The sequence below is a fragment of the Camelina sativa genome, chromosome 14 (genome assembly GCF_030686135.1).
Source record: "Camelina sativa cultivar CO46 ecotype springtype chromosome 14, ASM3068613v1".
Classification (NCBI taxonomy): Eukaryota; Viridiplantae; Streptophyta; class Magnoliopsida; order Brassicales; family Brassicaceae; genus Camelina; species Camelina sativa.
Window position 1 is genome coordinate 24,934,279 of NC_141893.1, and position 27,118 is coordinate 24,961,396.

The window sequence follows — 27,118 nt, forward strand, 5'->3', positions numbered from 1 at the left end:
ATCACCACTTCTTAGTATATCCCATGTCCACTCTCGGTTCATTGACCCATCTCTTTTAATGGGTCCCATGTCCACTCCCACTCCGTAGATCCATCACGACCGATTTGCTACGTCTGGGAGGCTTTAAAAAATTATTTACTTACTCTACAAATCATCACATGATATTTCTATGTGTTTTGTCCTCTCTTGTACAGTTTCGACAATTACTTCCCAGAAAACTGCCCATTTTGAAACTACTCCAGCATAAACATGCTTAACTGTGAAGTTTTTTTCAGAATCTTTGACCGATTAGATAAGTGCACTTTGGTGACATAGGTGACCAAATAAATTCTTTTATACCTTTTTGCAAACCGGGGTGTCACAGCTCCTCACTTACCAATATTCAGCGGAGATTCGGTCAAGTTTAGTTGGTAAGTTACTATCTTGGCGATTCTCAACGAACTGGGACGATCTGCTTAAACTCCTCACGAATAAGTCCCTCGAAAATGAATGCCTTTTCTTGATGAGATATGCTTTTCAACTCATAGTTCACTCAATCTGGAAAGGAAGGAAGAGTCACCGACATGGCGAAACACTGACTTTTTCAGCGCAACTATTAAGAGAGCTGGATAAGATGGTCTGAAACCGACTAACCTCTATCCGGAAACAAGGCGATAGAAGATGTGATGGTTGTATGCTAATATGGTTTGCATCAAGATAGTTTAGAAGGTTTAGCACACTTTATCTTTTTGAACAAGATTAACAACCTGTTGCACTCGATGTAAAAAAAAAGTTTTCTAATAAATTTACATTTATTCAAAAAAAAGAACAAAAAAATTAGAATTTAGTAACTAGACTAATGAATTTGTAGTAAACTTGGAACATAAGAGCAAACAAGTGGGAAACCATATTTGTATGAAGACTCACCAAGTTCCACTTCTTCGAAGGATCCATCCACTCCAAGGATACAAGCTACGTTGCCAGAATTCTTCATTTAACCTTTTTGTGCTTGTCTAAAACCACAACAACTTTCTTCTCTTCGTCAACGAAGTAACTCGCAGTTGGAACCTGAAAGGCAGCGAGAAAGCTCACATTCACTACCAAGCAGATCTGCTCCAGGACACCGCGTTGAACTCAATCTTATTCGTAATCCATATCTCCATTTGTTGTGTATCCCAACGCTTAATCCACATAGAAAGTTGCTCTTCTCTAACACTACATAGAGCCACAACATGTTTATAAAGACACTGAAACGGGAGAGGGATATGTGGCGCACACCTCTCTCTTGTGAAATCAAAACACAATAAGAACACAATATGTGCTTTGAACCGGTCTGAAGCAATCTAGTACGTATTACCATTGAGAGCGAGTAAGAGACACCAAGATAGTGATCAAACAGTACTCTTAAATACTAGTTTAGAGAGATATATATCAACAACCCTCCACAAAATAGAGTTAAAGTTGTAGTCAAAACGAAAGGGAAAATTGAAAGAAACTAAATCTCAAGATTTTGCAGTTGCGACACGATTTGCTGATCTTCTCGTATCCGAGAGCATATGACATATTCTCTCTATGGTCATTATGTATGGTGATCCACCGGGTTTGCCCTCGATACGAGTTCCAAACTACGAGCCTAGTCTTGTCTTTCATAACGCATAACAATAAACCGTTGCAACAAAAGATTTGAGGTACATCAATTTGATTTAAACCGTCTAAGCTAATAACTTGACCTTCATGCTTTATATGTGATTCAATTTTGTTGTGAAGATTGACACTTAACAAAGAAACCCTAAAATCCATCACCATGACCACGATAAACTCCTTTTTTATTGCTGTTTGTCACGACCCGTTTTCTTGGGACGGTTCGTGACTGTCGTGTTGCTTCTGCGGGGCAATTCCGACTGAGGTAGGTGTCATGCTTCAGTGAGGGGAGTGCAGGACTCGGGTTGACGAGTCCCTTCGGAGGAGTCTGGCAGACCCACTTGTTAGGTTTGGGGTGTTTGTCGCTGATCGAGGATCAGACTTCGAAGAAGGGATTAGGCCATCCCTGTACAAACTGGTCGTGATCTGGAGCCGATCACCTGTTGAGTCCAAGGCAGGGTGAAACCAGTCAAAGGTGATCCATGAAAAGAAGGCTAACTCGGCAATATTCGGAGATTGTCGAGTGCCGCACGGTCTTCTGAGAAAAGCCCGTGACATGCTGCTATCTTTGCTTGACCAAGTGCTTCTCTGAAAAGCTCAAATCTTTGGATAAACCGATAAAGTGTTCCAAGTTGTGCAACTTAATCGAACTCTTCTAAGAAATGTCACTGAAACCCTATGTAGGATCTCCTTCACCAGATCCTTTGGAAGCAGAACCAAACTTGAGGGCATGCATTTGAAACATTGCAATGGGTCTCACCACCAATTTTTTTGTTTTTAGTTTAAAGTTTCGATTTTCTTTGGGACTTTAAAAAAAAAAGAAAATATTAAGGCAGCAAGATAAAAAATAAGTTCTAAAAACATTCTTTTTTTTTTTGGACAAACTTTCTAAAAACATTCATATTAATTTTTTTAAACAATTTCTTTTTCATAGAAATTCTGCAAATATTATGATTTTATTCTATAAATTTTCTTAATCAGTTAATCTTATGAAAAAGCGTAATGCAATGTTTTAGTTTTTTAGAAAAAAAATTAATTTTAACCCGTATGGGACCCAGGATTTTGTTGGTCCGGCTCTCTTTGGAAAATCAGACATCTTCGCCATATTGTTTCGACTTCGAAGTCTCAAGATGATCGATGTAACGCAAATAGTTAGGTTAAACCTTCAAAAAGTTATTTAGGTTTTGTTCTCTCGTAATTAATTTTTTTCGTAAAGAGTCTTAAGTCTTAAACCTAAATTGGACTTATCACTTAACTTAAAGTTTTTAAGTATTGTAGTACCTTAATACACTTAATTTAAATTACTTAAGTCTCTGATCATCAAAAATCAAAATGCCAAGAAAGTAGTAGCACAAAATTTTTAATGACACTTGCAAAACAATAAACAAGATTGTAGAAAAACGTGGAAATACAACTATACTTCTTACTGCAACTCTCCTTTAGCCGTCGCTTGTCAAAGTCAACGCCAGAAACACTATAGTAAGTGTTGTGATCACTGTCGCACACGCAAACACAGTCATTGTCCGGTTCGAGACGGCTTTACTCTGCTTCTCCTCCCCAGAGCTAACCTCCATCTCCTCAACAAGTCTCCTTACAGCTTCCATGTCCGAATCCTTTGCTGCGTGGATTAGCCTGTTCTGAATCTTCTCTAGTTGTGTCTGCTTCGTTTTCTTTTTGTCTGACCAGATGAAACCCGTCATTTTCCAGAGAAGGATGCCAACGTAAATCGCCACGATGCAGTCTACCGTGTAATGGTGGCGCTCTCGTATTTCTCTCTGCGCGCTGTGAGCCACGAACAACCATATCATTGCCGAAGAGAAACCTCCATAAGCCTCCTGTTGATAAATTTACCACAAACGTTACAGATGAAATCTGTCTAACAAAACATTCTCCCTATGCATTAGCCAACAAGTGAAGAAAATGAATATACCGTCCAAGCCATAGCGGTTAAGACAGCTACAAGCATGTGACCACTATACAAGAGGTCATTACAACCACCTCCAGCTTTCTTTAGTAGAGCAAACCAAGAAGACCCTTCAGAGTAACTAGGTCTCAAGAACTCACTGAGGAAGCTCATTGAACCCCAATCAGCTCTATAGTCACCAATGTATCTTCCTGGATCAGCTGTTAAAATGAAAATAAGAACTAATCAGTAACCAATAAAGGCCTAAGTAGTATAAGTGAAGCAAGACTAGATGTTACCATAAGCTGCATCCAAATGGAGGAGCTTCCGTATAGCAGCGGGGTCATTAGCATAAGGGACATAATATTTCTGAGCCCAACGATGAGGCTGAGAAGGTACATTGTTAAACCGAGCTGAAGCACACCAAGGTCGAGCTGAAGGTAAGATAGTCGATACGAATGTTATAGCTCTTAAAAGACGTCCCACTCCCATCGTAAACATGAATCTCGCACCTAATCCTAAACCTGGAGCTTTCACTGACTCGAACACTACCGAGAAACCCAACATTACAAACAACATGAGAAAATGATGCAATCCAATGATATGAGCTCTCAAGATTTCCACAATTGTCTCGGGAAGGCTCTCGTTTAGTGCAAGTAAGAACCATTGGCCTGTATCAGGAAGTGGAGGCGTATCCCTATCAAAGACAAAACCATTTTTATCAATACTCAAATCAAAAGATGCGAAGTAAAGAAGACTAAGAAGAGTTCAAGAATCAGATCAAAGTAGCTTAAAAATGTAAACTTTTTTCTAATTTGAAGTCAAAGACACAATCTTTAAGCTAATTTAGAACAGATCTAAAGCTTTACCGGTGCCAATCTAAGCCAAGAACAGCAGTAACAGACCGAACACAAAGAGCTTCAAAGAGAAGAGCACAGAGCATGAACACGATTGAACCAAGGAAAGGAATAGCTGCTCGTAGCTCTTTAGACCAGTGCTTGTAGAACAGAACACGAGTCACGACGGCGAGAGCAAGAACCGACCAAAGAACTGGCATAAGACGAGAATGCCACACCGGTGACACGTAACGCATGTAATCGATTGCCACGTATGACATAGCGGCGATCCCAAGTCCACCTCCGGTCATCTTAGTGGCGGATGGTAGCCGCATCGTGCCGGATTTGGCGGTTGGAGGTCGGAGACGGACAAAAGACATAAAAAGGAAAGGTTTTGTCTGAAATTTGCAACAAACACGGAAATTTAATTAACTAAAGTCTTAACTAATCATTTGTGTTTTGTTACAGTTAAACTAATAATTACTCCTCCATTTTTGTAATTTATGAGAGAGGTTTTAATGTTACTAGGTTAGACCCGCCGCCCGCGATGCCGTGGAATGTTATTCTATACATTTGATGTTAAAAATATAATTTTTATTTTTTTAGAATTATATCAATATTAAAATTATGGTTTACACAATACTTAGATATAGAAATAGACTAAAAAAACATACAATGGTTTGTAACTTTGTTGTATTTATTATTACAATCATTTACATTTAAGTCGGGTAAATTTAATCGTATAATTGACTTAACTCTACTATATGCTATGTTTTTTTCTCCTGTTACTTGTTATGGAAGATATATTAGCATATTTATTTTGTGGTGTATTTTTTTAGTTTACAAATTTAATCATCTAAGTTTATATAGTTTGTGTTGTTCTTACATTATTATTTGTTTGTTTCCTTTTGTAAATTATCTATTCTTTTTAATAACAAATCCACGTATGTCAAAGTAAATAGACATATTTTTACTTTAGTTTAATTTTGTGTTGTTATTTAAATACTATACTTATGTTAAATTGTATACAACGTTTATAAGGATTACGTTAATTGTCAAAGTTATTTTAAAAGTTATAGATGATTTAGTTTTCTTTAATTTAAAACATTTGTTTTTCGATCTTAAACATTGTTTAATTTGTCATTGGTATTCTTATATGTACATCTTGAGAGACAATGAACCTTTCTTATCACACTCCAAAATCCAAACATTGCAATCATCATTGTGAAAAGGAGAATTTTTTTTTGATAATACGTAACTGATTTACTTTAGTTTATGTATGCTTCAATGCTTCATAAAAAGAGTTTATCTTCCAATCACGCTTGAGAGATTACTCTAAAAACAAAAAAATACTGACTTGTTGCGCTTACAAAGCTCGAGAAATGATTTTTTTATTTGTTCTCAATTTTTCATAGTAATATTTGCATACCATTATATTTTTTTAATGACACCCAAAATTTAATTCTTTTATTTTCTTTATAACTTAATTGTATCACTTACACCCAAAATTTAATTATTTTATTTTCTTTATAACTTAGTTGTATCACTTACTTACATTTTCATAAAATTTTAAGAACTCTTGGTCCATATGGTGAGATAATATAAAATTCAAATGATAAAAATTTCCATATGTTAAATCTTAATTATTATAAAAGAATTTTATACATTCATATAAAACTGAAAAATATATACTACACAAATAAAATTTAGATCTCAAATAGTAATTTTATAGATAAATATTATAGATTTCGTATATATAAATTATAGTAAAATTATTTAATAATTATTTTACTATGCATATAGTGCGGGTTGTTATTTAGAATAAAATAAATAGCTAAAATGATGTTATATTACAAATAATAAGTAACCAATATGTTTAAAGAACTTTGTGTCCCTTAATGAAGAAAATATCAAGTTCCCTCAATTCATCAAAAGTTCTAAAACCATCAAATCAAATCAGAGACACATGAACGAAACCATATAAGTATATATACACATAAGATGGAAACAAAAATCACATAGATCATACTATCATAGTATTTCTAAGGTGACAGCCTCAAACGTATAACTTGCTGAGCCGAATATATTTGAGACAATTTTCAGATTATTCGAGTTGATCAACCAAAACACAACAAAGGCTTTTCCCAAAATCAACATTAGAGTTTTCCTCCGATTCTGTACATAATATTCATGATAAAAAAAAGTTTGTAACGAATTTTGAAATTTCTTGTAGCCAATTTCTGACACATAAAAACAAACAATAGAATTAAGGGATATATGCGTTTTGCTTGAAAGAAGCATCACTGGTGGAGCTATTTTCTTTATATTATTTGCACAAAAGTATTTATTTATCTGATATGTAACCTTGTAGTTAGAAAAATTACAAATTTACGATCCAATTGATAATTCTGTAGAAATTTACTGATAGAATTAATTTTATATTTTTCGGAGAATTTTGAATTGCTATCCTCCAACATAACTCTTGCATAAAATCGAGAAGTAGATGATTAATTTTTTTTTCAAGCTTTATATAAAAAAACTGTTTAAGCGTTGTAGAGCTTTTAAATGACAAAAGGTATATTATGTTTAACATGTGTACACTTGGAATAGAAAAAAAAAATTTATTATTGGATGAATTTTATATTTTGATTGGTCATCTGTTTTAAATGATGTGTCAACTCCAGGTTTCTCCAAATTGCTGAGGTGTCATCACCTGAAGAGAAATACATTCTAGTTTTATTGTATTAATTTTTTTTTACAACAGTTTTATTGTATTGATTATTACTCTATTTTTATTTACATGTAGTGATTATGTCTTAAATACCCGTTAATACAATTTTTTTCTCTTTTAGTTGGGATTTAACATGTTTTTTAAAATTTTATATGCTAATTTGTGGTTATAAACTTGGATATGAATGCTGGTATTTTTAATATTACTATTTTATCAATTTACGGTTTTCTTATAATATTCATACTATACTGATGGTAGTGTCTTATTGATCCTGATAACTTAAACTAGAAACTAATTTAATTTCTATAATTACCTGGCTTGTTTCAATTTATCATAAACTAGGTACCAACCCGCACTATATGCCGGATAAATCAATTTAATAAAATATTTATGTAAAATTATTATTTGAGATTTAAGATTTGTTTGTATAAAACAAAATATGTAAGTAATTTTTTTTTCGTTTATTCAAAATTTGCGTTTATATTCTGTAAAAATACGTTTCACCCGTGAAATATTTAAACTTGCAAAAGAATTTCAAAGTTGTGTAGCAAGTTTTGATGTCTTTTTGTGTTTCTAAAAACCAAATTCACATATTTTATGTTTCACATTATAATCTATATCACTATACCATTAAATCATCAAAACTAAACCAAATTGCCTTGGTCCAGTGATAAAGGGAGAAAAGTCCCGCCACCTGGGTTCGAGTAGCATTGGTCACGGGGGTTCAAAAGCAAAACACATATATCCCTCATTATATGCGTTTTACAAGAAAATTTCGGACATAATCAAAAGAAACAAAAGATAAATTATTTTGAAAATGTATCTTCGCTAACTTATCAGTTTTTTTGTTGTTTGTTCTCCTTGTCCATTGAAACTCCACATTATCAAACTTTTGTTTCCAGTAGTTGATTTCCCTGATCCAAGTGTGCCAACGAAAGCTCTATGTAGTTCCTTGTGCTAATTGCATGACCTTATGTTGTCTCCTTCAAAGATTGTCTTGGTGTATCCTCTTATCCAAGCTTGCTTCATGGCTGTGATCACGTCTTGTAATTCAGCCTCTATAACCGTTGTGCATACTTCGCCAATACTACTTCTGACATTGAGAAAGAAACCTCTCGAATCTCGAAATAGCCACCCAGATTGTGATCGTTCTTTGTTCTGCAAAAATTTACAATCTATATTGCATTTTATGAAAGCTTCTTTTGGTTTTGACCACATGGACATTGTGGAATGTTGGCCTTCTCTTGGTGTATTCTCTGTCGTGTATTCTTCAGTCCATGCATCTACCCATTCCATTGCTTCTTGTATTGCATAATGGTGATCTTCCTCCCAAGTGTGTACTATTTGCTGATAAATGAATAAGTTCCTGCTTTTCCAAATCCTCCATAGTAACCGTAGTGGGAATTGACGGTCCATTAGAGTAGAACCTATATTGTTGTAGTTATCTAGGATGGCTTTAATTCTCGTTATCAGTGTGTTCCTGGGGTTTGTAATATCCGGGAGTAAGTGTTGTTGGGTAGTCCGCATAGCTTGAGCATGGGGACATTCAAATAATAGATGAGTGATAGATTCATCAGTCTGATGGCATCGCTGGGATCTCGTGTTGGTTGTGATTCCTCTAAGAGTAAGTTCTGTTCTGATAGCTAATGCGCCTGAGAGAACTCTCCAGAGAATACGTTGTAGCTTTGGTGCAATTTTTACTTTCCATATGGCGGCTTTCAGATCATGATGTATCAATGGATTGTTTGCATTGTCTCCCTATTCTGGTAAATGTGATGCTAACCAGTACCCTGATTTTACAGTGTAGATTCCAGACTCATTATAGTGCCATCCTAGTAAATCAGGTAGTTATGTGTCTATCACCTTGATTTGCTGTATTAGACCAATATCCTCTGGCACTATGTTCTGTCGCAGAATATCTATGTCCCAGCCTGTATGTGTACCATTCATTAAATCGCAAACTGACTATAAATTAGGTTTAATCCCTTCTATGCATCTAGGAGCTCTAGGCGGATGATTCATTAACCAAGGTTCTGTTCTGATGTTTGTGTCTTGCCCATTACCAATTAAAACTCTCATTCCTTGTCGTAAGAGATATCTACCTTCTGATAAGGATTTCCAAATAAAGGAAGCCTTATATCCTGGTCCACCGCAACCTCTCTCGTCTCCTCTAACCTCTTGTGCTTTGCCTTGAAATCGACAAGTTGTTGACCCAAGATTTTATTTAGCTGGGAGAGTTGAGCGTCGATTAGTTTTACTTGATGCACGAGGGCGGTAGCCTCTTCCATCTTCTTCATATGATCATTCATTATATGAAGAATTGCTTTGAAGCGATCCGTTGTCTCCTCCTCAACCGCGACTCTCGTCCTAGTAAACGCGTGTTTGATGGCCTCTAGTTCTTCATCTTCCCACTCGAAATCTGAATTGCGTTTTGGACGTTTACTGGAACTCTCTCCGGCCATGTTGATGGCCTCTATCGCTTCGTCTTCCCACTTTGACATGCATTTTGGACGTTTACTGGAACTCTCTCCGGCCATGGCTTGACTCTAAAAATGAAAACAACCGTAAAAAACTTTAGTAAAAACAATACGTGAAGTAAAAAAATGGCATAAAAGCCAATTTGGTGTTTGCCTACAAAACTCGGAGAAAAGAGGTAGATCTTGAAGATGTAGTAAGAACTGATGATATTCATTATAGATTGAGAGGAGATTTATAGGTGCAATGATTGAAGAAGAAGATGAAGAGAAGGAAACGATACAATGAGTTTAGAGAGACGAAGAGACAATCAAAAAATAAATGAGAGTAGTAATGTTAAAACGGGTAGTCCGGGCCCGTTTACTGTGAATGCTTCCGAGATGGATACACATCCAACAGATGAATACACATACCAGCTCGAAATTTAATCCTGATTACTCCCTGTGTATTGAGCATCTTTTTCATATTCTTCGTCTCCTATGTTACCTGATAAAACTGTGAATTAGCAAAACCTTTTATCTTAATAAGTATCAGATAAATAAATCACTAAATTAGATAAATAATTTTTACTTACCTTCATATTCAGCAAAACCTCTTAACCAATTACGAGTCAGACTAACAAAGTGCAGACATTATTACCATCTCCAAATCCATAACAAGCTTTGCCTGTAGAATGATATCGCTCTTGAATTCAAAATCACACAAACCAAAATATTACTTAGAACCTTCAATTGCTTAAACATACATCATGAAAAGAAAAAAAGAATCTTACTTTTCACACCTGAGCATCGAGTAATGCTAGTGTGTGTTGATGATCTCTTTAATTTCTATATTTACTTACCATCATTCCATTTGATGATTATTTTTCTGATTGTCTAGTGTCTTTATTTTTTCTCTATAGTCTCATTCTTTGTTATCTCTCGTAACGAAGAGATCTTCAGGATGTACCTAGCTGTTTCAGTGAACGATCAAGGAATTATGATTATTAAGTAACCCCAACAAGCAGAAATTGTAATTTTTTCTATTTCCTTTGTTACTCTTTTAAAGCATCCGTTTTCATACTTTAAACCATCCGTTTCTTTTTCTTTAATACAACATAAACGTTGCCATATATACCAATTTTTCAAAAACCACTTTATTAGCCATTCAAGTTTTTCAACAAATAGATTTCCTGAAATCAAGATTTTATTTAGCTAGGAGAGCCGGGATCTCAAAAACCAAAAACTGAGAAAATGAATTGACAAATAACAAGCAAGTGATCAACTAATCAGGCTTTTAACTCATAAAGATGTCCTATATAAAGCTAAAACATCAACTCATCTCTAACATAAACTATGCAGAGCATGAACTTCAATGGAATAGGTTTTAGTAAACTGACTAAAGATCGATCATTTGGAATGTTATGATTTGTTACCTTGCAAACTTTTATCCAAATCACGCAATAGTGAATGCTTCTTCTGCAAAACATGGGCCAGCGACACAAGATCTACAACAGAGAGAGATATCAAGAAAGAGTTGCTTCAATATTATTGCCTGATATCACACGAATCTTACCGCTGACATTTATGTCAGACTTGAAACAGAAAGCAGATACTATCATGGCGTCATGCAAGAAAATTCCTAGATTGTTGAATTATAGCTATCCTGGTTTGGAAACTGATAAGAAGAGAAAAACAGCTTCGAGGAAGGAATCAAGTGACAACTACTTGTTGTCTCCTGAATCTTGTGATGTCTTAAAAGAACAAGGGCTTCTCCATTTTCAAGAGCATTGGGCAAAAGGTGAACCAGTAATCGTTGGGAACACTCTCAAGAACATACCTGGTTTAAGCTGGGAGTTGGATGTTATGCTGCGAGCTATATGCGACTACATGAAATCATCAGAAGGAAGTTCTAATTGTTCGGAATACATTGTTCGGAATACATTGAAGCATATTCCTTCTTTGATGGTTACAAGAAAGGAAGAAGATATAAAAGCTCATGGCCTAAGATGTTGAAGTTAAATGACTGGCCTCCTAATGATAGTTTTGAGAATGCTTTGCCTCGTCACTACACTGAGTTCATATCCGCGTTACCTTTCCAAGAATATAGCAATCCAGTAACCGGAATTCTTAACATTGTAACAAAGCTTCCTGATAAACTTTCAAACCAGATATGGGTCCCAAAAGTTACATTGCCTATGGGTTCCTAGAATGAGTTTGGTAGAGGTGATTATGTGACTAAGCTGCATTTGGATATGGCAGACGCGGTTAATATACTGACACATATAGCTGAAGTAACTGTAAGTGAAAAAAGAAAAACCAAGCTTGAAATGCTGAAACGGAAATACAAGGAAGATGATGGTATTATTGGGTATCGTAGCCAAGAAGAGGAAGAAGAACCAAACGTGGAAAGCGAACAGAATCATCAAGAAATGGGAGGTGCTCTTTGGGACATATTTAGGAGTGAAGATGTTTCTCAGTTAGAACAGTATATTAAAAAGCCTTGCTGAGAATTTAGACATGCATTTGGTCAACCAGTTATGGAGGTAATTACTCACCTACTTGCAATAACCTTTTTGACTGAGATTTTACTTTCTTGGTACTGACATTTTATTCGATTTTCATTTTCAGGTTGACAACCCGATACATGACCAATCATTCTATTTAACTGTATAACTTAAAAAAAACTCAAGAATGAATTTGGTAAGTAATCAAACAACTATATGTTACTCTCTTTTCGACTTGATTGGGTTATATTAACGAATTTTATGTTGTCTGTTACAAGGATTGAGCCATGGACATTTGTGCAAAATCTAGGAGAAGCGGTGTTTATTCCTGCGGGTTGTTCTCATCAAGTTCGGAATCTAAAGGTAAAACTTTTGGGTTGGATATGTATAGGATTTTTCAATAGGGTCGGGTGACCTGACCTGAAATGCACAACTCTAAGTAAAACTGAATAGTTTCTGATCTTCCACCTTTTACTATCATCATACCATTTGTTTTGTAGTGGAAACTCTAATCAAAAACTTTGTTTCTGTAGGAACAGTCGTGCACAAAAATTGCAGTTGACTTTGTGTCATTGGAGAACATACGTAAGTGTCTGTGTCTGACCAAAGAGTTTTGCCGACTTCCTATGGGCCACTCATCCAGAGTTGACAAAGTTGGGGTCAGTCTTTGTTGATTGAGACCATGTGCATTGTTGATTGATGCCGTGTGTAGGTTAGCCATACCAATGGCACATTGGTTCAACTAGAAGAACTAGTATAACTCGTAGAATATGTATTTTGATAGGTCATAGTTTCTCTCTTTTAAATGATCGAGCAAATTTTTGAGTTTATTTGACAGCGTAGATAATCATCTTCTTTATTGTTGCTCTTTACTTTATATATTCATTCACTTGCCTCACCATTTTAAACTTTTCATGGTAAAAGATAAAGAAGATGCTCGTGTATGCGCTTTCGGAAGTATTGAAAGAACTAGAAACAATACAAGGAGAGACTGTTACGGGAGAGTAGACACAAAATTATATTTGTTACAGCCGCCAAAAAAAAGAAAATACGAGGAGAGACTGTTACAGGAGAGCAGATACAAAACTATATTTGTTACAGCCACCAAAAAAGAAGTGAGTTTCGTGTTTCATGTTTTATCCTTTTTGGTATAACTCATGATACACTTCCTTTTTGGCTGCACGTTTTCTTTGGGGCTAAGAGTTATGATTTATCATGTTATGATTTATCGTGTTTTGGTTTTTTCATGGCTAACAAATTGTTGACTAAAACAAATATGGAATTGGGATTTCCCTCGAGATTATACTCACTTGGTTGGGAGCCGGAGTGTGACAAAAGCCTCAACTACCTTAGCAAGATTGCATTTCTAGGAGATGTGAAAAAGGCTGTTGGAAAAGTAGTGTGGAACCGCATTTGTAATTCACCTTTGGGGGTAACTGCACGTTGTTCCAAATAAATTCAACTGGTCATCAAAGATTGTCAAAACGCTGCTTGTAAAGCAACTTGTCTGCAACAAAAAATACGAGATATGGTGCTTGTTCTGTAGTACACCAGCTCGGTTTTCCCTATCAGAGTTCGAAAACATAACACGACTAAACTGTGCACCTTTACCAGATAAAAATGATAAGGAAATAGATGTGGGGAAAGGTGTGCATGAAGACTTGTGTAAAAAGATGAGAGTCAGAGTACACGAGAACCCAAGTATGTTCTATCTGATGCAAAGGGCCGCGATCTCAAGACAAAACTACGTAAACGAACTCTTATGGTATTCGATTTGCCCAAGTTTGAGGGTTATCCATGGGGCAGATTGGCTTTGAAGAATCTGATTAAATCAGTCAAGAAGACAGATTTGGAGGGAGACTCAATCACAATACATGGCTTCCTACAAGTACTGCAAATATGGATGTACAATCTTTTCCATAATTTTGGACAATAGTTTGGTGATCCATCAGGTACCATAAGTCCTCCTCTTCTGAAGTTCAAGGGTAAAAAATGGTATTGGACAAGAAATGTCGATCAGATCTTAATTGATGATGAGGTCTATGGAGCGATAGTTATGTGTCGTGTTTGGGTTAATTCAATTTGTTTTTACCGTGAAACATGTTGATTTCACTTTTGTTTTCCTACATCTTTGTATGTAAACATTGAGAATGCTTTCATCAACAAATCAGAGCCACCTGTTTGGGATGATGATAGTGGGGATAAGAAGATTGACGCTCTTGTGCAAGCCATATGCAAAGAAGGAAGTTTGGGAGATGTTACTTGGGTGGACCAAGGCTTTAAAAGCGTTGATAAGGAAAATAATACAGATCCCAAACCTCCCAAAGATTCTGAAGAGAGAAACCATTGAGAGGAAAAGAGGAAGAAAAGGAGAAAAACTATGATTGAAGGGGAATGTCTTCAAAGTGTTTTGAGATGGAAGAAAAAGAGAAAAAAAAATTGACTGCAGACGAATGGTATCAAACTTTTTTTGAAAATATGGTTAGAAACTGTGTCGAATGTAAGTCAAAACAGTAGAGGAAAGGAACCAGTTCCCAAAGCCTCTCCACCACATCAAAGACCCATCTCAAACAACTGCAGCTTGCTTTTCTTCTCTTTTTATAATAACTTCAATGAAATAGGTTTTAGTGAACTGACTAAAGATCGATCATTTGGAATGTTATGATTTGTTACCTTGCAAACTTTTATCCAAATCATGCAAGAGTGAATACTTCTTCTGCAAAACATGGGCCAGCGACACAAGATCTGCAACAGAGAGAGATATCAAGAAAGAGTTGCTTCAATATTATTGCCTAATATCCACAAAAGAAGAGGAAACCATGACAGAGCAAAACCAAAGAATGAACATATAGGCATTACCTTTGTGTCTTCGTTTTGCAGGAGCTGAACACTGTTCTTAGAACATTACGAGTGAGAGATCATGCCCATCTGCACAAAGTGAATGACATTGAGCTACAACATGATCAAACACTACTAGGATCCTAAAAAAAACAGAGAAACTTATGAAACAATAACAACAACAAATTAATTGAATGGGACCAAATGGGCTGAATATTGTATAACATACCCATTTAATTAAATGGGTTCCGAAACCCATACTAACATCACTAGATATGAGGTAGAAGGTTAGTGAGTAACACTGCAGATTCAATGGCTAAGGAAGAGGGCATCAAGACTATCTAATGTCTTGTATTCATGAAGATAATATTGAAGATAAGAGAATTTATCAAGCTGCTAGAGTTCAGGATTATACAAGCAAGACTTCAGAAACTGCATATCAGAATTATACAAGCAAGACTTCATAAACAGTGCACCCGACTTCAGAAGGGCCATATTTCAGAAACAGAGTGCCCAGTCCATACGGTGAGATCAAGGAAAGAATCATACATTTCATTGTTTCATGACACAATTGAGTCTCATGTTCTTGAACTCTCCACCCCTGAACTTGTTGTCTTTCTAGCATTTTCATAACCATTGTCATCACTATCTTCTATGGCACCTTCATATTCTGCAAAACCTCTCAGTCAGTTGCAGACGAATAACTTATTTTAATATCCGAGATCTCAAAAACTAAAAACTGAGCAGATGAATTAACAAATAACAAGCAAGTGAGCAACTAATCAGGCTTTTAACTCATACATCCTATATAAAGCTAAAACATAAACTCATCTCTAACATAAACTATGCAGAGCATGAACTTCAATGAAATAGGTTTTAGTGAACTGACTAAAACATCACTAGATATGAAGTAGAAGGTTAGTGAGTAACACTGCAGATTCAATGCTCTCTCCTCTCATCCATACTTTGAGATTTGGAAGGTCAACAGAGTACTCATCATCACTCCATTTCTTGAGATCAGTGAGTGAGAATGGTCCCTGTGTTTTCCCTTCAGGGAGTTCATAGAACCACATAGCTTGCTTTGCATCATAATGCTGGTACTCTCGACAGTCATTGGCCTCTTCGTCATCGCTATCATCATCGCTCCATTAAATAATATCAACTTGACTTAATGGAGTTTGAGATTCATCATCGTGATCATCATCGCTCAGTTCGATAAGATCAACTTGATTACATTGAGCTTGAGGTTCATCATCATGATCAATCACTAGAACACTTGGCTGATATGGTGAGTGAATTTGGTATTCATTTATGTTGAAGAGCCAATCTTCAATAGACAATGGCAAAGAAGGCCAAATGGGTCGAAAGTACGGCCAGACTTTACAGTATTCCCAAACGAACGAAGATGCATGTCCATGGTGCGGAAGACATTCAACCAATTGAGACTCAAAGTCACAGGTGAAGATATGCGGGTCCTTTCTGATGTAAACAGAGTTCGAGTTCTGATTCATGAACGTTAGCAGCTGCGTTTCTTTTGTCTTAGAAAATCTCTTAGATTCCACTGGGTTCATCTTCCACATCGCCTTGAATCTTAGCTTATATTGAAGAACCCATTGAAGCGTTACTTTCTCGAGCTTCCAAATCTCCATTACCGCTTTATCACTCCATCCATATTGTAAAGACCCATCAACGGATTCGCCAAAAACCTGTTCATCGTAATCAAATATTTTTGGGAGTTTTATCTGATTGATACGTTTCTCTTCATCGTATGTGCCATAGATAGCCTCTTGACTTGCTGTGGCAATCCAATATACCACAGAACCGATCACGCTTCCGGGAGTCCACGACCTGAGCGATATTTCTTGGGGACAAGTCAGTTCCACATAGCTCCACATACTAGATTTTGAGGAATAAGTCTGGACTTTTACCTTTTTATTGTTAAGTACGTAGGAATTACACTCTGCGTGAATCACCTTGTAGCTTAAACCTTTATCAAGAGAATCTTCGGTCATCAAAGACATAACAAACTCACTGAAATGAGCTTGAGGACACGGAGTCTCATCATGGTTCCTCGTATTTACATCCCATAAGTAGTAAGTTTTCGGATGACAACCACAAAGAAGCAAACCGTTTGATGAATCGATGTAGTAACTGAGCTTTTTCAGAACATTGGAATATTCCATTTCGTTGCCTATGATGCTCGTTGACAGTAAAGGCATACGAGGCTCAGAGCGAGGTAGAATACATTGGCTGTTGAGGTACATTGTGTTGCTGATGAAGAAACCAATGAGATGGAATCTTGGTTTCCATTTGGTTAGGTAAGTGTTGCGGAAGACAGGGTTGGAGACAATCTGAAGCCATCTCTTTGATACAAGAATCACCTTGTAGATTGTTTCAGGCAGTAACAGAAGAAGAATCTCAAACATTGCATCATCGCTGTTTAGAACCTCATGAGCACTTAAATCAGAAATCATCCCCGAATTGTTTTTTTCCCTAATTGAAGAAGACATTGCGAAACACATTGTATTCTTCGATCATCTATAAACAGAAAAGCCAAAACACAAATCAGAAACATCAAAGATCCTTAACATACAGAGGAATCTCAAAATAAATTTCATGAAGCCTGGACAAATCAAGCCCAAGAACTCAGTAAATCTAAAATTTCCAAAGAGAGTCTAACAATCAGCACTAAATACAATAACAGAATCTGAGGTTTGTAACAAGAAACATAGAATAAGTGATTGACTAAATAAAAAGTGTGATGAAAAGGTACCTTGATGGGCAGCAGATTCAATTGCTTTCAGTTTCGGGCGTTGTTCTGAAATGGATTGTGTTCCGACCAACGATGCCGACAAGTGATTCTAAAAGTTACAGCCTTTTTTCTGAAACCGATTGTGTTCTAGAAGTTCCCGGTTTGTTCTGAGATGATTCGTGTTCTTAAGATTAGGGTATTGTTTGGCGGGAGCTATAGAGTCCAGGGATTTTTCATTATCGTTTTGGGCTTCTAATGGGCCTTTTGATTCTTTTTTCCATAAACATTACTGGGCTTACTCTATACAGATAAGCACAATGGGCCTTTGTTCTTCTTCTCTCTGTCACTCTCGAGCTCGTAAGCTTTTTTTCCATTTTTGTTCTACACCATGGATAAGTCGAAAATGATACTCTTTGACGCTGATCGTTCTATCTCCTCCGGTGATAATCAATCAGCCATACCGCTGCCGCCGCCATCTTCATCGATTTCTTCCGAGATTCAACTGGATAACAATTTTGAAATTTGATAATAGGTAGATTTTCTATATAAATTTGGATAAAAACTGATACTCTTCGACGCCGACCGTTCTATCTCCTACGGTGAGAATCGATCAGCATCGATTTCCTCTGAGATTGAAGTGGATAGCGAGTTTGAAATTTGATAATAGGTCGATTTTCTGTATAAATTTGGATCAATGTCAGCTTCTGTTGACACCCTCTATCAAAAAGAGTAAGTAACACTTTAATTTAGCAACTTGCAAAAAAGTTTTTGAAGTCTGGTGGCTGAAACATGAAGAAAGACCACGATTTCTGCCATCAGTGGTCGGATGGGGATAAGGGAAGGCTTATCCCTTGCAATGAATGTAAAAAGCCAATGTATTGTCAACAATGTACAAGGAAATGGTAAGTTTCTGTCTAAAATTTAAAATGCATTTTGTTAAAATACATTTTGGTTTCCAACTCGATTTGTTGTTTTTTGCAGGTATCCACATCTATTTTGTGAGAATGGTGTTGTTGATAAATGTCCTTTTTGCCTCAAAATTTTTAATTGCGGGGAATGCTTGAAACTGAAGGGTTTAATTGAGGTAAATGAGATTATCGTTAGCATCCAATTCAATAATTTAATTGCAGAAGATTTGGTTTTTGAGAGAATCCTAAGACGTTTTTTTGTTTGTTAACATTATGTTTGTTTTTCTGTCTTAACAGGTATCAAAGAGGAAACCTGATTCTGAAAGATGCCATCATCTCGAGTACCTGATTTCATCGATGCATCCATTTCTTAATGAGATAATTAAAGCTCAGAAGCATGAGATTGAAGTCGAGGCAAAGATTCAAGGTATGAATTTTCCGCTACTAATTCTTGGTTATGTTCCTTCTGAGGGACCTCTTCTAACATATTATATATATGACCTGATTCTATAGAAATACAATATTTTGAAGTTAAGGCAACTCAGACAGAAGCCCCCGTTAATCAATGTATGTTCTGGTAAGCAACTTATGTTATCTAATACAAATTTAGGATCTTTCGTTTCAGTTTAGTTGATCTTACTGCAGATCATCTTGTCTTGCAGTGATCTCTGCCAAACTTCAATTTTTGACTTACACTGATGCTGCTCCTTTAAAGTTTACAAGTATGAACTTTGTTTAAACTACTGTCAAGAGATTCACAAAGTAAAGGAATATGTGCACGGCTCACATGCTTCAGAATTGAGCTCCACCTCCGTTCCTGAGGACAAAGATAATCCTAACCAATCAATTAAGTGGCACACTGATCATAACGAAAGAATATTTTTTGCATCTGGTTGTGGTGAATGTGTTATCATGGAGCTCACATGAATTTTACCGCTGACATTTATGTCAGACTTGAAACAAAAAGCAGATACTATCATGGCGTCATACAAGAAAATTCCTACATTGTTGAACCGTAGCTGTCCTGGTTTGGAAACTGATAAGAAGAGAAAAACAGCTTCGAGGAAGGAATCAAGTGACAACTACTTTTTCTCTCCTGAATCTTGCAATGTCTTAAAAGAAGAAGGGCTTCTGCATTTTCAAGAGCATTGGGAAAAAGGTGAACCAGTAATCGTTAGGAACACTCTCAAGAACATATCTGGTTTAGGCTGGGACCCGGACGTTATGCTAAGATGTTGAAGCTAAAAGACTGGCCTCCTAATGATAGTTTTGAGAATGCTTTGCCTCGTCACTACACTGAGTTCATATCCGCGTTACCTTTCCAAGAATATAGCAATCCAGTAACCGGAATTCTTAACATTGCAACAAAGCTTCCTGATAAACTTCTCAAACCGGATATGGGTCCCAAAAGTTACATTGCCTATGGGTTCCCAGATGAGCTTGGTAGAGGCAATTCTGTGACTAAGCTTCACTTGGATATGGCAGACGCGGTTATTATACTAACACATATAGCTGAAGTAAATGTAAGTGAAAAAAGAAAAACCAAGTTGTTTCTATCCTTTCATTTACAATTTCTTAAATCATACTACTGAAAACAAGTTATTTAACTCTTAGTATTTTTCTGGGTGATTAAAAAAAAAGTTACTTTTTATTTTCTTTGGATCCAAAAAAGCAAATAGAATATTTTTTTTTTGTTTTTTTTTTGAAATAGAAACCAAGACGAAATAAATAACTACACATTCTAGCCAAAGTAATAAATGAAATAAAAACCAAGATGAAATAAATAACTACACATTGTAGCCAAAGTAATAAATGCTTGAAACTGAAGTCGATTTCAAAGGATTATCTGGACCTTGTAATAATTGAGTGAAACGGACGTCGGTTTCAAAGGATTATGTGTTCTCGGGGAATATTTGACTTGTAAAAATCTCAGCTGTTGGTATCTTTCACTAGTTATTCACTTTCTTCTACACGGTTATCTCTGTTAAGTCATTCGGTTGTTTCCATCCTTTCATTTTTTTTGAAAGATATTCTTGTAATTTACAATTTCTTAAATCATAGTACTGAAAAAAAGTTACTTTTTATTTTCTCTAGATCAAAAAAAAAGGAAATAGAATTTATTTTGTTTTTTTTACGAAATGAAATAGAAACCAAGACGAAATAAAAAACTACACATTCTAACCAAAGTAATAAATGCGTGAAACTGAAGTCGGTTTCAAAAGATTATCTGGACCTTGTAATAATTGAGTGAAATGGACGTCAATTTCAAAGGATTATGAGTGAAATGGACGTCAATTTCAAAGGATTATGTCCTCTCGCAGAATATTTGACTTGTAAAAATCTCAGATGTTGGTATCTTTCACTGGTTATTCACTTTCTTCTACACAGTTATCTCTGTTACGTCATTCCGTTGTTTCCATCCTTTCATATATTTTTTTTACAAAGTTATTCTTGTAATTTACAATTTCTTAAATCATACTACTAAAAACAAGTTATTTAACTCTTAGTATTTTTCTGGGTGATAAAAAAAAGTTATTTTTTAATTTCTCTGGATCAAAAAAAGGAAATAGATTTTTTTTTGTTTTTTTTACAAAATGAAAGAGAAACCAAAACAAAATAAATAACTACACATTCTAGCTAAAGTAATAAATGAAATAGAAACCAAGACGAAATAAATAAATACACCTTCGTGAAACCGACGTCGGTTTCAAAGGATTATGTCTTCTTGGGGAATAATTGACTTGTAAAAATCTCAGCTCTTGGTATCTTTCACTAGTTATTCACTTTGTTACTTCATTCGGTTGTTTCCATCCTTTCATTTATTTTTTTTAGAAAGTTATTCTTGTTATTTACAATTTGTTAAATCATACTACTCAAAACAAGTTATTTAATTCTTAGTATTTTTTTGGGTGATAAAAATAAAGTTACTTTTTATTTTCCCTGGATCAAAAAAAGGAAATATATATATATATATATATATATATATTTTACGAATTGAAATAGAAACCAAGACGAAATAAATAACTACAGATTCTAGCCAAAGTAATAAATGTGTGAAACTGACGTCCGTTTCACGGGATTACCTTGACCTAGTAATAATTGAATGAAACCGACGTCGGTTTCAAAGGATTATGTCTTCTCGGCTTTGAACCCAGATTTGAAAACCACATCTCTAAACCATAGAATTTGAATAGAATCAATGTGTTACAACATATCCTTTCTAATCATATAAATCATAAATATTGTAACAGATTAATTTCACGAAAAATGGTGGTGTATGCAGATATGTTTAAAAGAATTGATTTGGTCACCTATGTCACTAAAGTGAACCTATATTTTTGGTCAACCATCTCGAGAGAACTCCACAGTTAAGCGTGCTAGAGCTGTGAAAAATTTAAGATGAGTGATCTTTCGAGAAGTGATTGTCGAAACCGTATGACAGAGGTGAAGACAAAACACGGGGAAATATCACGTGGAGATTTGTAGGGTCGGTAAACAAGTGTTTAAAGCTTCTCCGACGTGGCAAACTGGGTATCGGATAGAGTGACCCCACAGGCTGAGAAAAGAAGTGTGGTCACTAGGAATGCGGCACTCGTAGCGTTACAATTACATATTTAGATATATTTGAATATTTTAAGAGATATATTAAGCAAATTATTCACTTTATTGTAGATGCATTCTTAGAATTATAAAGAGACATGCTTAGTTTAAGTAAAATAAAAATAAAAAGAATTTCTGCTGCCGGGCTTTGAACCCAGAATTCAAAGCCATGTAAATGAAACATAGATAAGGATTATACCCAATGTGCTACAACGGATTTTTTATTATTATATGCATTCATAAAATATATGTTTAGATATGAGGTAATATTTAAAGGAATATTCTAGCTAAACATACACTTTGTTGATAGCCGCCTTATTAAGACCCAAAGACATGAGAAGAAAAGCAAAGGTATATTTATAAAACATATATTTTATATTAACAAAAATACTCCAAATTTTGTTTTTTGCTTCTGACCATTGAACACGGAAGGCAAAATTATATTTATTAAACATAGGATTTGATTTTAACAAATGTGTTACCAGATGAATTTTCATCTTTCTCTTTTACATTTATCTCTAGAAATGCAAATGTAATGGGGGAAGTTTTGGCGCGTCAATCGCTTACTTTTCCGCATCATGCTTTGTATGTAAACAAGTTATAACCCAATTGGCTCGTATGAGATATTATTTTGTTGACAAAAAATGTACTGCAGGAGATCTTTCGTTTTTACTATATGATTTTATAAAGTATATATATAGTTATATGTAAATATTTTTGTGATTATATTAGCATTTATTAGATTTTTGTAAAAATCTCAGCTCTTGGTATCTTTCACTAGTTATTCACTTTCTTCTATACGGTTATCTCTGTTACTTCATTCGGTTGTTTCCATCCTTTCATTTATTTTTTTAGAAAGTTATTCTTGTTATTTACAATTTCTTAAATCATACTACTCAAAACAAGTTATTTAATTCTTAGTATTTTTTTGGGTGATAAAAAAAAGTTACTTTTTTATTTTCTCTGGATCAAAGAAAAGGAAATATATATTTATATATATATATATATATATATATATATATTTTTTACGAATTGAAATAGAAACCAAGACGAAATAAATAACTACAGATTCTAGCCAAAGTAATAAATGTGTGAAACTGACGTCGGTTTCAAGGGATTACCTTGACCTAGTAATAATTGAATGAAACCGACGTCGGTTTCAAAGGATTATGTCTTCTCGGAGAATATTTGACTTGTAAAATTCTCAGCTGTTGGTATCTTTCACTAGTTATTCACTTTCTTCTATACGGTTATCTCTGTTACTTCATTCGGTTGTTTCCATCCTTTCATTTATTTTTCTAGAAAGTTATTCTTGTTATTTACAATTTCTTAAATCATACTACTGAAAACAAGTTATTTATCTCTTAGTATTTTTCTCGGTGATAAAAAAAAAGTTACTTTTTATTTTCTCTGGATCAAAAAATGGAAATAGATTTTTTTTTTTGTGTTTTTTTACGAAATGAAATAGAAACAAGAACGAAATAAATAACTGCACATTCTAGGCAAAGTAATAAATGCGTGAAACTGACATGGGTTTCAAAAAATTATGTCTTCTCGGGGAATATTTGACTTGTAAAAATCGCAACTATTGGTATCTTTCACTAGTTATTCACTTTCTTCTACATGGTTATCTCTGTTACTTCATTCGGTTGTTTACATCCTTTCATTTATTTTTTTTAGAAAGTTATTCTTGTTATTTACAATTTCTTAAATCATACTACTGAAAACAAGTTATTTAACTCTTAGTATTTTTCTGGATGATAAAAAAAAAAGTTACTTTTTATTTTTTCTGGATAAAAAAAAAGGAAATAGAATTTTTTTTGTTTTTTTTACGAAATGAAATAGAAACCAAGACGAAATAAATAACTACACATTCTAGCCAAAGTAATAAATGCGTGAAACTGACATCGGTTTCAAGGGATTACCTTGACCTTGTAATAATTGAGTGAAACCGACGTCGGTTTCAAAGGATTATGTCTTCTCGGAGAATATTTGACTTGTAAAAATCTCAGTTGTTGGTATCTTTCACTAGTTATTCACTTTCTTCTACACGGTTGTCTCTGTTACTTCATTCGGTTGTTTCCATCCTTTCATTTTTTTAGAAAGTTATTCTTGTTATTTACAATTTCTTAAATCATACTACTGAAAACAAGTTATTTCACTCTTAGTATTTTTCTGGGTGATAAAAAAAAGTTATTTTTTAATTTCTCTGGATCAAAAAAAGGAAATAGTTTTTTTTTTTTTTTGTTTTTTTCTTACGAAATGAAATAGAAGACGAAATAAATAACTACACATTCTAGCCAAAGTAATAAATGCATGGATTATGTCTTCTTGGGGAATATTTGACTTGTAAAAATCTCAGCTGTCGGTATCTTTCTACATGGTTATCTGTGTTACTTCATTAAGTTGTTTCCATCCTTTCATTTATTATTGAAACGACCCGACCCGTTTTTTTATAAATAATAAGTAATAATAATAATAATAAATAAACTACAACTAGTGGTCCCATACCCACTAGCTTCCTAACCACAATCACAACCAACAGCGGAATAACAAATATCAATATCCAATAAATTACCAATATTATATCATAAACAATATCCAAATACCAAACATCAGGAAACATAAAACCTGTAACCTAGCAATGTTTCTAATGACCCAACTCTAGTAACCTATCAATGCCAGACAACAACCAATCGAGTCCCTAGAACATCCTCCTCTTCATTTCCTTGACTCCACGATCACACTTTGCCTTTACCTGCACCACAAACACAAATTGCAATGCATGAGTATTTTATAAACACTCAGTAAGGCAATCCTTCCATCTACTGGGCTATACACAGAAGCAATAGAGACATCTCTAACCATCAACCAACAATCAACAATCAACAATAACAAACCAGGGCCAAGCATCGACTGCACCAACATGCATCGACCGACACCAGTACGGGGTTGCGTCGACCGACACATGGTATGCATCGACCAATGCAAGGTTCACTTGCATCGACCGATGCATGCTCGACATAGCATGAAAACCCTAGGTTTATCGCGCCGTCCTCGCAGTTGCATCTACCGATGCACAAAGTGCATCAACCGACACACATGCCGAGCATCGTTTCTCCCCGAACCTTCTCGCCGGATCCTCGTTCCTACAACCACAAAAATCGATCCCAAGCCACAAGAAAGCTTCCCAACGTTCCAAATAACATTCTAACAAGCCTAACAACACATAATAAGCAGATCAGAGAAATGTCCAGCTTAGATAAGCCATGGTCATGCACTTACCTTTGCCAGCTACAGATCTCTACAGAAACCTCCTCAAATCACCCAAAATCCTCAAGAACGCTCAAGAACGCTCAAGAACACTTAGGAACCATTTCTCTCTTTTATTTTCTCTCAAAGAACGGCCAAACTCGCCGAATGAGAAAAAAACTCGTGTTAAGAGTTTTCCCTAACCCAAAACACAACGTTTAACTTAAACTCGTCCGCACTAAACCGACTATGCATCGACCGATGCAATCCCTAAACTAGGATTTCGGTTCGCGGATGTTACAATTCTCCCCCACAACCATAGATTCGTCCTCAAATCTCGAACAACCATCAGCCAAGGACTCCCGTGCGGCCGTCTCCACGGCCCGCACTCCTCCGACCGATCTACGGAAGGTCACCTCTAGGCGATAGACTCACGCTCCAAGCATTATTTTCTCTCGACTTTTGGATGTTCCTTTACTCTTAGGCCTAAACCTTGAGTTTTTATTGGCTCCTCATCAGGCCCAAGCCTGCATGCCATAATGTTGGCTCCTCATCGGGCCTAAGCTCGTATGCCATAATATATAAGGAAAAATCCAATACTTGTGTCTCGGGTTGCCACCCTACAGCGCGCCCCCGGATAGTCATCCAAAGTCGATATACCAACCATACTGCCAAGCCACAAAGTCTCAGAATATGGCAGTACTAGGAGAACCTAAGTCCCCCAAGAGTCGCGAGCAATCAATTCTGAACACGTCTGAGTCCTATCCCTATCTAGGCTTCCTTCCCATGGCTCGTTAAGACATAACAATGTCCTACCAACCACATATCCCCTCACTAGGATACCTCATGAACACACATGGATCATCTCACTGCCACTAGGGCCGTCACAAAGGCCAAACAAATGTCCTAAACAGGACCACCACCATGGCCAAACAAATGTCCTAAACAGGACCGCCACCAAAGCCAAACAAATGTCCTAATCAGGACCGTCACAAAGACCATCTATCCCGAAGGACCGTCACAAAGACCATCTGTCCCGAAAGACCGTCACAAAGACCATCTGTCCCGAAGGACCATCACAAAGACCATCTGTCCCGAAGGACCGTCACAAAGACCATCTGTCCCAAAGGACCGCCTAAACAGGCACTCTGGCTAAACAGCCCGCCACAAAGGCCACACATCTGGCTAAACAGCCCGCCACAAAGGCCACACTATTGGCTAAACAGCCCGCCACAAAGGCCACACAATGTCTCAAAAGACCGCCACACACGGGCACAATGACTCAAAAGTCCGCCACTAAGGCCACACAAGCCCCTCCAAGGCTCACAACCACTAAAATGGACAAATTCTAACTCACATAAATATTTTCATTTTTAGCACTTTCCCCTTTTGGAAACTTTCCACTTTTGAAAACTTCTATTTCAGGAAACTTTCCTCCAAAAACCCTGCTTCACGGAAACTTAGTACCCCGAGCACCACCTCATCTTGTTACTTAGTAGCACAACCAACCACCCCAAGCGACCAAGTAAACAAGAGAGATGGGCTGGATTACTCCATTCCCGCTCCAGCCACAGATTACAGATGGGACCAGACTAGACAAGCTCAAATCGTGGCTTGCTTCTCGAACCACTTCTTAAACCTTGCCTTCATCCTCGCCTCTGGCTCCCAAGTCTGCTCCTCAACACCATCACAATCCCAAAGGACTCTCATCAAAGGAA

At 35.9% G+C, this 27,118-nt stretch overlaps 2 protein-coding genes and 4 pseudogenes across 2 annotated transcripts; 2 read left to right on the plus strand and 4 right to left on the minus strand.

Annotated features, from left to right (window-relative positions):
• Positions 1–835: 835 nt before the first annotated feature.
• LOC147928572 (putative F-box protein At3g24580 pseudogene) lies at positions 836–1,785 on the minus strand (annotated as a pseudogene).
• A 1,130-nt stretch (positions 1,786–2,915) lies between these two features.
• LOC104742127 (protein PHLOEM UNLOADING MODULATOR) lies at positions 2,916–4,896 on the minus strand. The gene is made up of 4 exons (XM_087485799.1): positions 4,393–4,896; positions 3,823–4,220; positions 3,551–3,744; positions 2,916–3,455 (listed from the first exon to the last, which is right to left on the minus strand). Exons 1-4 carry the CDS (start codon positions 4,737–4,739, stop codon positions 3,060–3,062), a joined length of 1,335 nt encoding a protein of 444 aa, XP_087341925.1. The 5' UTR covers positions 4,740–4,896; the 3' UTR covers positions 2,916–3,059.
• Positions 4,897–8,047: 3,151 nt separating this feature from the next.
• LOC147928573 (uncharacterized) lies at positions 8,048–9,040 on the minus strand. Its single transcript, XM_087486200.1, has 2 exons — positions 8,954–9,040; positions 8,048–8,848 (listed from the first exon to the last, which is right to left on the minus strand). The coding sequence occupies exons 1-2, from the start codon at positions 9,038–9,040 to the stop codon at positions 8,048–8,050; spliced, it is 888 nt and encodes a 295-aa protein (XP_087342326.1).
• A 1,991-nt stretch (positions 9,041–11,031) lies between these two features.
• On the plus strand, positions 11,032–13,058 carry LOC104743845 (lysine-specific demethylase JMJ29-like; annotated as a pseudogene).
• Positions 13,059–15,843: 2,785 nt separating this feature from the next.
• On the minus strand, positions 15,844–17,398 carry LOC104743846 (F-box protein At5g03970 pseudogene; annotated as a pseudogene).
• Positions 17,399–18,429: 1,031 nt separating this feature from the next.
• Positions 18,430–20,140, plus strand: LOC147928574 (lysine-specific demethylase JMJ29-like; annotated as a pseudogene).
• Positions 20,141–27,118: the final 6,978 nt, after the last annotated feature.

What these genes read in the sequence shown, in the direction of transcription:
- LOC147928573 (XM_087486200.1), bottom strand. Translation starts at nt 9,040, where the DNA reads ATGAATGGTACACATACAGGCTGGGACATAGATATTCTGCGACAGAAC. An exon ending in GTCTAATACAGCAAATCAAG is followed by an intron (nt 8,849 to 8,953) that starts GTGATAGACACA and finishes TTACCAGAATAG; the next exon opens with GGAGACAATGCAAACAATCC.
- LOC104742127 (XM_087485799.1), bottom strand. Translation starts at nt 4,739, where the DNA reads ATGTCTTTTGTCCGTCTCCGACCTCCAACCGCCAAATCCGGCACGATG. An exon ending in CTTGGCTTAGATTGGCACCG is followed by an intron (nt 4,221 to 4,392) that starts GTAAAGCTTTAG and finishes TGTCTTTGATAG; the next exon opens with GGATACGCCTCCACTTCCTG. An exon ending in TAACCGCTATGGCTTGGACG is followed by an intron (nt 3,456 to 3,550) that starts GTATATTCATTT and finishes ATTTATCAACAG; the next exon opens with GAGGCTTATGGAGGTTTCTC.